This window comes from Myxocyprinus asiaticus, chromosome 5, assembly GCF_019703515.2.
Source record: "Myxocyprinus asiaticus isolate MX2 ecotype Aquarium Trade chromosome 5, UBuf_Myxa_2, whole genome shotgun sequence".
NCBI lineage: Eukaryota > Metazoa > Chordata > Actinopteri > Cypriniformes > Catostomidae > Myxocyprinus > Myxocyprinus asiaticus.
The window spans coordinates 18,610,234-18,624,839 of record NC_059348.1 but is presented as its reverse complement, the minus strand read 5'-3'; the positions used below and the strand labels follow the sequence as shown (position 1 = coordinate 18,624,839).

General features: G+C 40.7%; 1 protein-coding gene across 1 annotated transcript in view; it reads left to right on the top strand.

Moving 5' to 3' along the window:
* The window catches only part of LOC127440346 (alpha-N-acetylgalactosaminide alpha-2,6-sialyltransferase 3-like), a 141,359-nt gene that overhangs the window by 50,025 nt on the left and 76,728 nt on the right, over window positions 1–14,606 (top strand). Inside the window, exon 3 of the mRNA XM_051696885.1 lies at window positions 11,705–12,114. Within this exon, the coding sequence (XP_051552845.1) occupies window positions 11,705–12,114 (410 nt within the window). The remainder of the gene's footprint in view (window positions 1–11,704; window positions 12,115–14,606) is intronic.

Sequence of the window (14,606 nt, the reverse complement as noted above, 5' to 3'; positions counted from 1 at the left end):
TGCCTCCACTGATATTTATTTTGACAAAAATATGTGACTTGCCTTTTAACAAGGAGTGATGTTTAGGTTGATAGCCGACCAAGGACAGTGCTATAGGCTTAAGCTAAAAACTGGATACTGCTGTTAGAGGGCGTTTTATCCAACCCTTGGTGCAGAATATTACCCTTTAAATAGTACATGCATATAAAAGGAATAGTTCAGCCAAAAATGAAAAATCTGTCTTTATTTAGTCACCATCATATTGTTCCAAACTTGTAGGCTGTTTTTTTTTTGTTGGAATGCAAAAGGAATAAAGTTTCTTCACACAGCTCTTTTCCATAAAACATCATCAGCAACAACAAAACTGCATACAAGCTCCAGCGGCCTGTATCATGAAGGTCGCTGAACGAACTCAGGATTGGTTTCAGGTTGACAAATTCAAACCAATCCAATCAGGCTTAATTGGTACCATGATGCAGCTCATCATCTTTCTCTGTAAACTCAGGCTTCGATCCTGACTTTTAGATTAGATTATGCACTCGCGCGCATGAATGATTGACGTTTGCAGCGCACAACCAATCATGTGAGAGAACGCGATTCACTTCTGAGACTCAGTGGGATTTATCTCTGCTGAAAGCTGATGATTATGAAAATAAGAATTTCAATTCATTTAAACTGTGCACAAGACATTGTTTTAAAAATATAAAAAATTTAAATGCATTTACACTGCTCAAATGTTCAGCATGAAATCATGAAGACTTAAAACACATGATTTACACAGTACAAGGGATAACTGTAATATTATGAAGCAATTATAGACATTTACACAAATAGACAAATTACAACAAATAGAAACAGCGGCTGCTCAAGAGGACTGCTGCAAACAAATTCTTAATGTGATTAAATAATATATAAAACAGCTGGTATATCAATGCGTAATTCATGTAGGCCCTCTACAAGAACACACAGGCTTATTCATTTTAAAAGCTTACATTTATTTAAACTATAATAGCTTGCATATTTATTTGAATTGAAAACTTTATATATCATTCAAAATGATTACAAATAAATATAGGCTACTTATGATTACAAAACGAATAGAGAATATAAAGATGAATATTCTCCCTAAGTTTATTTTCCTTTTTCAAAATCTACCAGTTAGTATATCAAAAAGTGTTTTTAGACAATGGAATAAACTACTTTTTAAATATATATTTATGGGATAATAGGATATCTAGAAATAGTCTTAAAACTCTTAAGATGTCAAAAAGGCTTGGAGAACTACAATTCCCAAATGTAATGAATTATTATAAAGCTGCCCAAATCAACCTATATTGATTTGGATGAGCGAAGAATCTAAAGTGAAACGGAGGAAGATGGAAATGTATCATATGGGGGAACCTATTAGTATATCCCTGTTCCTACTCAAAGAAAGCAACAAATTTAAATCAATAGATAATATTTGTATTAATAGTACTTTTAGAATTTGGTTAGGAAAAAAGAAAAATAGTAAAAAATAAGAAAATATAGTTAATTTACAAGAAATTGCTAAAGATCCTGATTTCATGCCAAATAGATTAGATAATACATTTAAGTTTGGGGCAGATAGAGGTCTGAAAAGATATCACCAACTGTTCACTGATAAAGGAATGGATACCTTTTCAAACCTAGCAATAAAGTATGAGCTTCCAAATTCACAATTTAATTATTTACAGGTATGAAGGTAATTATTAACAGAAGTTAAAGTAAAAGAAATAAAAAAGGAAATTAATCCATTAATTAATTATATAATTGATACATAAAATACAACTAATCCAATAAAAGTGTTAGGAATTTTGAAGAGTGCACTTGAAAGAGATATACAGGACACTGAATAAAATGATATGTAAGTGGGAGGATGAATTAAAAATAAAAATTAGTCAGCAAGACTGTGAAGAAATATCATATAATACATTCCATACTACTCAATCCAGTGTTTGGAGGAAATATGCTTGGAAGATACAAATGAGATATTAATAACACCTGTTATTTAAAATAAAAGGGGATTGTTGGGAAATTGTGGAGAAAAAAAGGCTCATTACAGTCAGATTCTATATGAGTGCTTTAAATTGACAACTTATTGGAATGAGTGATTAGACAGATTAATTTAATATTTAACTGCACAGTTGAAACATCCAGAAAACCTAATTTTGGGTAAAATGCCATTGTCCTTAAGAAATTAAACCGAACAAAATATATTTAGGGTAATCAGAATAGCAGCTTTGAAACAGATTACAAAAAATTGGCTTTAAACCAGAACCCCCACAATTTCAAAGATGGAGAGAAACGATTACAGAAATATACCAAATGGAGAAAGTAACATTTAAAATTAATAATAAAAGTCTGGAATGTGAACATAAATGGGATTTGCTTAAAAATATTATAAATTAATTTAGATATTGTTTCCTTCAGATTCTTGATTTTTGAACAAAATTAGTTAAAATACGAGGTATGATGTCCTATCTCATTTATTATTTTAAAAAAAAGGAGGTGATGCCTTATCTTTCTTTCCACTTCATTTGAAATAAAATATAACATGTAAATGAATGACTTACACATGTTATTTATAGAATATGTTGTGAATGTTTATTTGATATGGTTATTTAAAATAAAAATTTTATTTCTCTTTCTTGATGTACAATTTGCACATTGTCTTTAGTAAAAAAAATAATAAAAAAAATAAAAAGCATAAAAAAGGCTACTATTGATTAATGAAAAGGGAGCATTTGGAATACTGTATGCAAAAAATTGGTATGCAATAATAAGACGTATTTGTTCTTTTTATAAAAGATGTCTTTTGTGTACTGCTTATATTGCTTATTACTTATATTATTATAACTTCAAGTAAAATACTGTATGTTCATCTTGAGTCCATGAAAGAAAGAAGGGGTTTGGGTGGCATTCACCTCTTTCCATAGCAATCTTGAGCTTTTAATATTTTAAAAACAATAATTTATTACAGGTATCATAGTAATCCAGTTTACTGGCTGTTTTATAGACCGTTTACACTGTAAACCCAAATAAGTTAGCAAGACTAAAAAAAATTGAGGTAATCAGTTACATCAAATATTTTAAGTTAATAAATTACAAGTTTAAGTAAGCAGAACTGTCAGATTTTGATTTTGTACTACTCATGCTTGTTGATTTTTTCTTAACTTGAAATATTGAGTAAACTAACTGGATTTTATTGGTACTTAATTTTAAATGTAACTCTTTGGCTGAATTTAAAATCACCATGTAGGCTTAGCTTAAATACGTCACGTTGAGTAAACCTAGCAAGCTAGTACTAGCTAGAACAAGCTAGTACAGTGAATGTTAGCATGCTAAAAGCATGCTGATTGGATGAACCTATGCTTTGATTAGCATAGCAATTGTGCAACAAGTATATCAATATACTTTAAAATGACCTAATATTGTACCTGTCCTCAAGCTAATCTCAAGCTCTACTATTCACTGTAATGGTAACCCCCCAAATACTTTAACATGACAGAAACTCTTCTAAACAACAAAACAAAACATTAAACACTAACAAGTATCTCCCTTTAAATTCATCCTGCACAAAGACACACTATATAACACATCATTTTAACATTTACTCTCCCTGTCGAGTGCCATGTAAAGCATGCTGGGAAATAAAAATCCCCTTCCAAGATTCAGTCAAATTTAAGTTCCTGTAAATTTAAAGAGACAAGTTCATTCAACTCAAAACATTAAACAATTCAGGTTACTTAAAAGGTGTAAGTTTTGTGAACTCAAAAGAAAGAGAAAGTTCTAAATACTCATCAAGGTTAATTTATTTGAACTAATTTGTTTGATTTCATTTGTTTAATATTTTCTGCTACGGAGCAGGTTAGCTATGTAGCATAAGTTGCTATGGCGATGAACACCGTTAAAAGCCGACCAACTTTCATGGTACCTAAAACTTGGGGTTGAGGCAAACTAAACTAAAACTTACCTGGCTAGCCACCGAAACCAGCTTTATGGTACAGGCCCCAGAAGTACCAAAAAAACACAATAAAAACATAAAAGTAGTGCATATGACTTATGTCATGCAACATGCTATTTTTGGAGTCTTGGATGAACAGACTGAAATTTAGGTTGAAAATCTTCCCCTCAAGTCATATTGGCAACTTTTATGGTTCTTTTACGGTGATTTCCCCCCCTTTTTTGACAGCTGTCGTCGACAAAATTTTCATTTTTGACTGAACTCTTCCTTTGAGCTCACTTTTTTGATCTGTGATCAAAATAAAGTGGTGGATCAGGCTCATGTGGAGGCCCCCTGCTTGGCACAAAGTGCACAAACATTTCCCTTAGTGAAGAATGCTTTTAAGCATCTTAATGAATCTCAAGGTTAGGTTTTTATCCCATAAGATTAATTATTATAATTTATTATCAAATCTGTTATCTTGTAAAGCATTATGTATGACTTTATAATATGCTGTACTAGTATACTCTGTATCTACTCTTACAAAGTATACTTCGATTTTGACACGAACGCCCAGCGTCTGTGTATATTCGAACGCGAGCCTGTCAAAGTATTCTCCATTTGATGGTACACGTATACATGTGAGACGCCGGACAATTTCTTCAGGAGTTTAGACTCATAAAGATGTATTTATATTCCTTCAGACTCGAGTTATACAGTACAAATGCAGGTATCTCCAGACCTCCTCACACACGTGCTCGTGACTTGCACATCCACTGTTGTTGTTTTTACTTTCGTCTCCTGTAAGTTACCGGTGATTACGTCTTCTTCTGGCGTTTCTTTGTGACAATGGCTCAAATTTGAGTATTGCCTAATTCCAGGCGCATGCGTATTCTGCACGTTCAAAGATGCACGGTTAGAAAAATCGGGCTGCATGCATTCAGTACTCGAGCACTCTGCTGAAGACGAGATTTTCGTCACGCCATTTTTCCTGAACATTTGTATCCAGTAGATTTCACATTAAATATATATACAGTCTGTGCAAAGTGTTTTTTTGTGTGTTTTTTTACAATTCAGTCAAATATACTAAAATATTGCAGAGAAGTTATGCACATTTTGATTATAAACAAGATGTTTATGAATTAAAAGTGTTTATGTATTCTGTTAAGACTTCTAAATTTTATTATGGCATCAAAGGAAAGTGGAATTAACTTAGATGCGCCTTTCTAAGCAGTGCCAACAAAATTAATGCTTTGCCATATGGGCTTTTAGAAAGAACCAGAAACTTTGTACAATCCTCAGATACTAATGACTCATTTGCAACTGTTTATGATTCTACTGTATTTTTCTCTTGTTATGGATACGAAAGTGTGAGCACGAGGCGATCGATTGTGTTCCATGACTGCTATCGGGTCCTTGAATTACATGTTATGTGCAGTGGAGTTTGTGATGCCCCCCTAGGGAGTTGGTGCCCTACGTAGACTGCGTAATATGCGTATAGGGAGTGCCGATACTGGTTACTTGACCGGTTGCCATATGACATGTTTAAAAACAAGACCACAAAAGAGAGCTGGGAGCTATGGCAGTGAATAACTATTTAAATTTCAGTCTCAAACAAAGCTATTGCATGGTTTCAGAAGACTTGGAATATAGCCCACCAGTTAATAGTGCTTTTTATGTCATTCTTAGAACTTTGACAGAAGCGCATTCAGAAGACATTCTTCCTAAGATCTCCTTTTGTGTTTCACAAAAGAAAGAATATAATGTAATATATATATATATATATATATATATATATATTTGTCATTTTGGGTGAAGTGTTGGTGAAATAAATTTTGTGCTTATTTGTTAAGCACACTTTAGTTTCAGTTTATCAGGGGCCTATGCAGTAGTCTTATGCATTGTATTCCATCTCTGGTTTGAAGTTTGAATGCCAAATGAATCCTCTCTCTCTTTTTCTCTCACTCTGCCTCTTTTGTCTCTCAGCATTTTTAAGCATTGTGAGAGAATTAAATAGTGCAGTAATTACAGTACTACACAGTATTTTATTCAGAACAAAATTAAATGAAAATTAATGTAATTAAAATCCCAGGTTTCCAGGCTTGCACAAGACATGTTTGGATACTTTTAAAAAGGCCATCATTCATTTTTCCAAAAAGGTTTGTGTAACCATGTCTAACAATGCTGCTATGCAAAACATTTGTTTATGTAATCACTCATTTCCAAGGTAGTATGAAAAAAAAAAATGTATATGACAAATGTGTTGGGTCTTAAACTGCCCGCACAATTTTTATGATAAAAGCACTGGTCTGCTTCATAACAGCGTTAGTCATTGCTATGTATATTTGGACTCCCTCTCTGTGATGACCTTGTTTTCAGTCTGATATAACAAATCCAGAGGTGCTGAACTCTGCATGGGGCTTTAAATCAAAACGTCCTGGTTACTTTCGTAACCTCCGTTCCCTGATGGATGGAACGAGAAGTTGTGTCGATGTAGTGACACTAGGGGGTCACTCTTGGGAGCCCCAAACACCTCTGCTTTTTGAAAAAAGGCCAATGGGAATTAGCGAGTGGAATTTGCATGCCACTCCCCCAGACATACGGGATAAAAGGAGCTGGTATGCAACCACTCATTCAGGTTTTGTGCTGAGGAGCCAAGACAAAGTCCCGGCCATTTCAGCGGGTAGTTCAGTGTTGTGGCAAGAGGGACACAACGTCTCGTTCCCTCCATCAGGGAACGGAGGTTACGAAAGTAACCAGAACGTTCCCTATCTGTCACTCACTTGAAGTAGTGTCGATGTAGTGAAACTAGGTGTCCTTATACAAAACGCCACAACTAGCTGAACTGTGTTACGAGAACTGGCGGTGCGAGACGGGCAGACGGCTGTGTGCCTCGTAGCCAGTGCACCAGGCCATCACATAATCTCCCCCAACACTCTTATGAGCGTCAAACGGTCCTTCGGGAACAAGTCGACTGCCCAACAAATTGGGACAGGCTAGCCCAGCCGTGGCCTTTTTTCCTCTTTTCTCCCCAAAAAGAGTGGAATTTGTTAACCGACTGGGGGCCATAAATGTCTATGTCGGTGGGGGGTGGGGGAGGGTCACTCCCATGGGGAAGACACCTCAGAGACCCCGCCCCGGGGGGGGGGGGGGGGGGGTGTATTTTGATTGGAAATAAGTCACATGGTCTTATCGAGTCTTGTCGGAAGTATGTCATGTGGAGAATTCGCATGGTAGGTCCTACCCGAGGGGGGAGGAGTTTCTACAAACATGGTGACCGGGGACAGAGGGGCCTCTGCACAAGGAAGACGCAGTTTACCAACAGGGAAATGATTTAGCGGAAGATTTCACATGGGGTCACCTATGGGGAACCAGCGCATGTGGAGCACCTACCACAGTACAAGGCCTAATTAGCACATGTAATGTGCCAGCAGCGAGTTTCTCAGCAAACTCGTCTGTCACAGGGCTAAGGAGGAAAGTCATCCAGGGATCACAGCTTGTAAACACGACTGGGAGTCAAAAGGGCACGTCTTCACCTCAAGGGAGGGGAAAGGCGCTAGGTGCAAACGGTACACCCGGCTAGCTGTCCCGGAACTTACCTGCTCGTACCTTTCAATACACAGGACTAACCCGGCTCAACCCGGAGATTTTAGAACCTCGCAAAGGTGTTGGGTGTTGCCTAGCCCGCTGCTCTGCAGATGTCTGCCAAAGAGGCGCCACTGGTCAGGGCCCAGGAGGCCGCTACACTCTTAGTAGAGTGGGCTCGTAACCCCACGGAGGGCGGCACATTCTGAGCGTGATATACCATCATGATGGCATCAACAACCCAGTGGGTGATCCTCTGTTTGGAGACAGCGCTTCCTTTCCGCTGTCCACCAAAGCAGACAAAGAGCTGCTCGGAGCTTCTAAAGCTCTGCATGTGATCCAAATAGATGTGTAAAGCATGCACCGGACACAGCAACGCCAAGGCTGGGTCTGCCTCCTCCTGGGGCAGTGCTTGCAGGTTCACCACCTGATCCCTAAAAGGGGTCATGGGAACCTTGGGCACATAGCCTGGTCGGGGTCTCAGGATCACGTGAGAGTAACTCGGACCGAACTCCAGGCACGATTCGCTGACAGAGAACGACTGCAGGTCCCCTACCCTCTTGATGGAAGTGAATGCAGTCAGGAGGGCAGTCTTCAAAGAGAGTTCCTTAATCTCAACTGACGGCATAAAACAAAAGATTCTCCTCCCGGCCCTCCACCGGGGGATGGAGTGGTCTGTCCACCAGCTCCATAGAAGCGGGTCTCCTTGTCCCTGGGTCGCCTGTCTCAGGGGCGCTTCGAAGCCTTCCTTGGGTTCTTGGTGGCTGGCCGTGAGACAGGTGGCGTCTGCTTCCTGCAGTGGGCTCCATGCTGGGACCGGGCCGTGGGGGCGGTGCGGGGTCTTGAGCCGTGCCGGGGCAGGATGTGCTGTATAGCCTCCGTCTGCTTCTTCACTGCCGAGAACTGCTGGGCGAAGTCCTCGACGGTGTCGCCAAACAGGCTGACCTGGGAAATGGGGGCGTCAAGGAACCGTGCCTTGTCAGCCTTTCTCATCTCGAACAGGTTGAGCCATAGGTGGCACTCCTGGACCACCAGGGTGGACATTGCCTGCCTGAGAGACCGCGCCGTGACCTTCATCGCCCAGAGAGCAAGGTCGGTCGCCGAGCGCAGCTCCTGCATCAATCCCGGGTCAGAACTACCCTTGTGCAGTTCTCTTAGCACCTTGGCTTGGTGCACTTGCAGGAGAGCCATGGCATGCTGGGCGGAGGTGGTCTGTCCAGCGGCACCGCAGGCCTCAGCCGCCAGAGATGACATAACCCTACAGGCACTGGACGGGGGTCTCAGGTGGCCCCGCCAGGTGGCACAACTGCCTTATCCACCTGGGGAATCGCTGAGTACCCCCTGGCAGCCCCACCATCGAGGGTAGTGAGAGCGAAGGAGCTCAGAGACCGGGTCCAGGCAGTGAAAGGTGCCCGCCATGACCTTGTGAGCTCCTCATGCACCTCTCGGAAGAAAGGGACCGGGGCAGGGTGCGGCCATGAGCAGCACTCCGGGCCCAGGAACCAATTGTCAGGCTGCTAGGGTTCAGGGGGGTGGAGGGTTCCACTCCAGCCCAACACACGCAGCCGCCCGGGCAAGCATGGCTGCCAGCTGCACGTCAGGCTGTGACTTGGTGACCACACCCGAAGGTGGGAGCCCAGTCGAGTCCTCAGTGTCAGACTGGACAGCTCGCTCTCCGATGCTGCAATCGAGAGCTCATCCACTTCACGAGCGGCAAAACGAGATCGCGAACTCGCCCTGAGATGAGCCGGCGGTCTCATCCCAGCGGGGCAAACGAGCGTACTGGGGAATGGGAGGTCTGTGGGGAGTTACCCAGCGGAGTGGCTCCCATTGGGGTCCCCAAATCACCCCCAGTGCTAACCGACGTGGCCTCAAACCCGTAGGTAGAAGGACCAAGGCGGGAAGCCGCTGGGGTGGTCATTCCCTCTAACGAAGGAAAAACCGTGACCGCAATGTTGCCATGGTCACGCCCTCGCAGTGAGAACATGACCCATCCACGAACGCTGTCTCCGCATGGGCAGCGCCCAAGCATGTAAGACCGCGATTGTGGCCATCGGAAGTGGAGAGGTAACGACCGCAACCAGGAAATACACACAAACGGAGAGGCATCTTTAAAAAGACGCTCTCCATTAATGCCACTCTTTTAAGAAGGGAAAATATACTCTTTTAGTAGGAAGAATATACTCTTTTAGCTGCTGAAGTGCCCAGGGGCGTTCTCTGCACTTCACCAGTGCAAGAGGGGAAGAAGCTGCTGTAATGCGCCGTAAATCCAACAGCTTTTCGAGGTGAATGGATCGGCAGAGTAATTCAGCTCGCTGAACACAACCGCTCGGCTCTGAAGAGAAAATCTGAACGAGTGGTTGCATACCAGCTCCTTTTATACCCGTATGTCCGGGGGAGTGGCATGCAAATTCCACTCGCCAATTCCCATTGGCCTTTTTAAAAAAAGCGTGTTTGGGCTCCCAAGAGTGACCCCTAGTGTCACTACATCGACACAACATCGAGTGAGTGACAGATAGGGAACAGACAATTATTGCATGAAACAGTCACCATAAAATAGTCCTATGAATCGTTAACATAAACGATATGCACAAACAGTGCTGCCTTTTCATCATGTTGTACTGTTAGAAAAAAAAGCTGTATGATAAGACAATCTTACAGTGTATTATGTAAAAACTGTTTTTTTACTTTTATGAGAAGCATCACAGATTTCTGAACGTATTGGATTTCTTTCTGTATTTTTTAGCATATTTCTTGGGTTCACATTAAATAGCCTTGTCTAGTATGTTCAAAAGGTCACTTTATTGTGTGTGTTTTTTTCCACCATTTGTTTTTATTCTGCCCAGATTGGTGTTTGATATCCAGGCATAGTCCAGATGCTCCCAAACGCTTTATTGGCTATCAACTCAATGACAGTGCGTTCCTGGTCCAGCCAGCCAATCGATATGTGTATATCAGTGTGAGTTGTATATGTACTGTCTAGCGGGATGTTGAGACAGACTGAGTGTTAATAGAAGGACAGGTGAGAGGCCAAAGTTGCACTGAAATGTCTCTCAGTCTCCACTGAATGGGAGATTGGAGTTGCAACTTGTCCATTGTTTTGTAGAAGAGTGTGTAGGGAGGAAGGTTCTGCCACAGAGGTGGTTCTAAATGCAAGCATTGGAAGTTTAAGTTTTAAAGCATTGCAGTTGTCCAATCTTGAGATGAATAGTAAAAAAAAAAACATTACATTAGTCACATTATTCTTTTGGGCACAAAGAACAGATAAGGTGACCACTGAGTCACTGTCGCTTTTGACACTGAGACAACAGAGAAAGAGAGAGACAAACCTCAAATTACTGCCTAATTGTTACTGATCTGCTGGTCAGTCATAAGCTATTGATCGGTCCCCACCACCATTATCCTGTCTAGAGCAATAGTCATTTGTGCTCAGATTTGCAGATCAGCCAAGCAGAGCCAACATGCTCTAATTTGTTAGGGCAATCTCACGGCACTCAGCATACCTTTGGTATTCTAGGCGAATAAATAGAAAGACCAGGATGATAGATTTAATGCCACAGTGCTGATGATTAGTCATTACATTGCCGGTTAGTAGAGGTAAGTGTTAAAAGGTGCTGTCTCCCAAGTCATTGGCTTAGAGAAACAGTATTCATTTCACACTCTGCCAGCATGTTCACAGTTTAAGAGTATAGCTTTCCAACAGACAAAGCAGACATACTATTTGGCTGGTGTACACAGGAGGGAAATACGTTTTCTTGTTTTTAGCTTGGGTTTAGCAGGAAGCTAATTATTAAGTTCTGTACAAATATCCACACAAATCTTCTATGCTTCCTTTAGTTGATAAAGCATACTTAAATAATTAGTTTACCCAAAAATATAAATTCTGTCAATATTTACTCAAAAACATTCATTCCAAACTCATACTAAATGACATTCAAGTGAGTAAGTAATGGCGGAATTGTTATTTTTGGGTGAACTAATCCTTTAAATAAAGATGTATGAAATAATTTGTCTTACCTAGCATTTTCAGGAAACTATAATTTCATCTTATCATAATCGATAAAAGTTGATATAACGTAAAGCATTTTTTATTATTTTATTATACTGTACATAGTCAAAATAGAATATGGAAGCTTGCATGAATGATTTAAAAAAACATTTTCTTTTCTCTTCTAGCCACTGAAGCTCAATTGTGAGGTGTGTAGTATAGTGTCCAGCTCTGGCCAGATGTTGGGGCGTGAAGCCGGGGCAGAGATCGACCAGTCCTCCTGCATATGGAGAATGAACAACGCACCCACAAGGGGCTTTGAGATGGATGTAGGACGCAGGACGGACCTGAGGGTGGTGTCCCACACCAGTGTTCCACTGCTAATCCAAAAGCCCCAGCACTTCTTTGGCCAGGGGAACGAGACTGTTTATGTGGTGTGGGGACCCTTACGCAACATGAGGCAGGATGGCAAGGGCATTGTGTACAACATGCTGCGGCAGGCGGTGGATAACTACCCACAGGCTCGCATCTACGTCACCACAGAAGAGCGCATGAATTACTGCGACACTGTATTCAAGAAGGAGACTGGTAAAGACAGGTGAGAGAGCTGTAATCACCTCATTTGGAAGTCTTGTCACATGTTTGTGCTTTACTGCAGTGGTTCTCAAAGTGTGGGATGCACCCCGTGGTGGGGGTGTAGAGTTATTGTGGGGGGGGCGTGGAAGACTGACCCGTTCTCAAATCACTTCACACACATTCAACAAAATTTGTGACAATACACGGAAGAACCAATGTGCACGATTTCTTCTCCTCTACCTTTTCTCCTGCCTTTTTTAACTTTCGTCAGGCACCGCAGTGCTTCCTGCATGGAGCTTTCCACAGCCCAAAGCGTTTAGTCAGTGTCAGGTGCACTCACAGCTGCACTTATGTAAACAAAGATGTCTCGCATGCACCAGTTTCAAATTGGGGAAAAGATGAATTGATACTTAAATTTTGGTCTGTTCCTCACACAGCACTATCGAATGGCTTCAGAATAATTTAAATTAAGGCACAAGTGATATGGATGACGTTTTTGAGATGGGTGTGGGTGCGCAAAAGTTTTCTTGTTTCAAAGGGGGGCGTGACCAAAAAATATTGAGAACCACTGCTTTACTGTATGGTGCATATTGAGACAGAATATCAAGCAGAAAATCTGGCCTGAATTATGAAACTGTAAACATGTTTAATGTGTAAGACAGTATGAGGTAGAGACAGACCACTCCTTAAAAATGAATGTGAGAAATCATTACTCAGTACTCAATTTGGAGGCTGAAGGAATAAAGGAAAGTATGCCTTTCAGTTGAAAGAGCCAATAATGGAGGCATTGGCTGTTTGTTTACTCTAGAATGAGTATGTGCATTAGTTGGTCAAGCCTAAAAAACATTTGAAGTGTGACAATTATCAGTTTTTTTTGCTGTTATTATATTTATGATAATACTGTAAATGTTTATAGAGCCGAGGAGGGCGGGCCGGGCTGGAATGAGACACACCCGGTCCCCAATCAACCTGATGGGGCGCGCGAGGGTTAAAGGCGGCCGGGGACAACAGTTCGAGAGAGAGAGAGAATTGCAGACAGCTGTGCTGTGTGTTTTTGGTTGTGTGTTTAAGTTGTTCATTAAATTATTATTTAAGTTGTCAAGCTGGTTCTCGCCTCCTCCTTTCCACTGAACCCCCTTACAATGTTATTGAAACTTAATCTTGACAAACAGCTGTACTTGTATGCCTATTGCCTACAAAATCCTCAGAAGAACTGTGGCTTGTATGAGGGCCATGTCATTTAGAGGTAGACTGATACATCCATTTTACTATTAATCAGTGCTGATTGTTACTTTTTGGAACTATCGGTTATCTGCAAAAATCTTTGCAAATGGTTGCTGATATTTTTCTTTACACTCTTCTTTTTCTTTTCTTTTTTTAACACTCTTGTAGGAAGTTTCTAAATATTTAATCATTGACAATATTCATCCATATTTTTATCCTCGCCTCAGCGCATATTTTGTTATTTTGATTAGAAAATGAAGTGCTCTAAATTGAAGCGAGAAAACATGGAAAGAAAACTGCGACTACATGGAAACTGCCCCATCAGCACATACTTTGTGTTTCCAACTTCATATCTTGTGTGTGTATGTATATATATATGGTTTTAATGTTGTGGCTGATCAGTGTATATACTAATTTACATATATATATATATATATATATATATATATATATATATATATATATATATATATATATATATATACACAAAAACTTACAAATATAATACAAATATCTCCAACTTCATATCTTGTGTGTGTGTGTATATACTATATGTATATATATATATATATATATATATATATATATATATATATATATATATATATATATATATGTAAATTAGTATATACACTGATCAGCCACAACATTAAAACCACTGACAGGTGAAGTGAATAACATTTATTATCTTGTTACAATGGCACCCGTCAAGAGGTGGGATATATCAGGCAGCAAGTGAACAGTCAGTTCTTGAATTTAATGTGTTGGAAGCAGGAAAAATGGACAAGCGTAAGGATCTGAGCGACTTTGAAAAGGGCCAAACTGTGATGGCTAGACGACTGGGTCAGAACATCTCCAAAACGGCAGGTCTTGTGGGGTGTTCCCGGTATGCAGTGGTTAGTACCTACCAAAAGTGGTCCAAGGAAGGATAACCAGTGAACTGGTCATGGGCGCCCAAGGCTCACTGATGCATGTGAGGAGTGAAGGCTAGCCTGTCTGGTCCGATCCCACAGAAGAGCTACTGTAAAACAAATTGCTGAAAAACTTAATGCTGACCATGATAGAAAGGTGTCAGAACACACAGTGCATTGCAGCTTGCTGTGTATGGGGCTGCGTAGACACAGACCGGTCAGAGTGCCCATGCTGACCCCTGTCCACCGCCGAAAGCACCTACAGTGGGCATGTGGGCATCAGAACTGGACCATGGAGCAATGGAAGAAGGTGGCCTAGTCTGATGAATCACGTTTTCTTTTAGATCATGTGGACGGCCAGGTGCATCATTTACCTGGG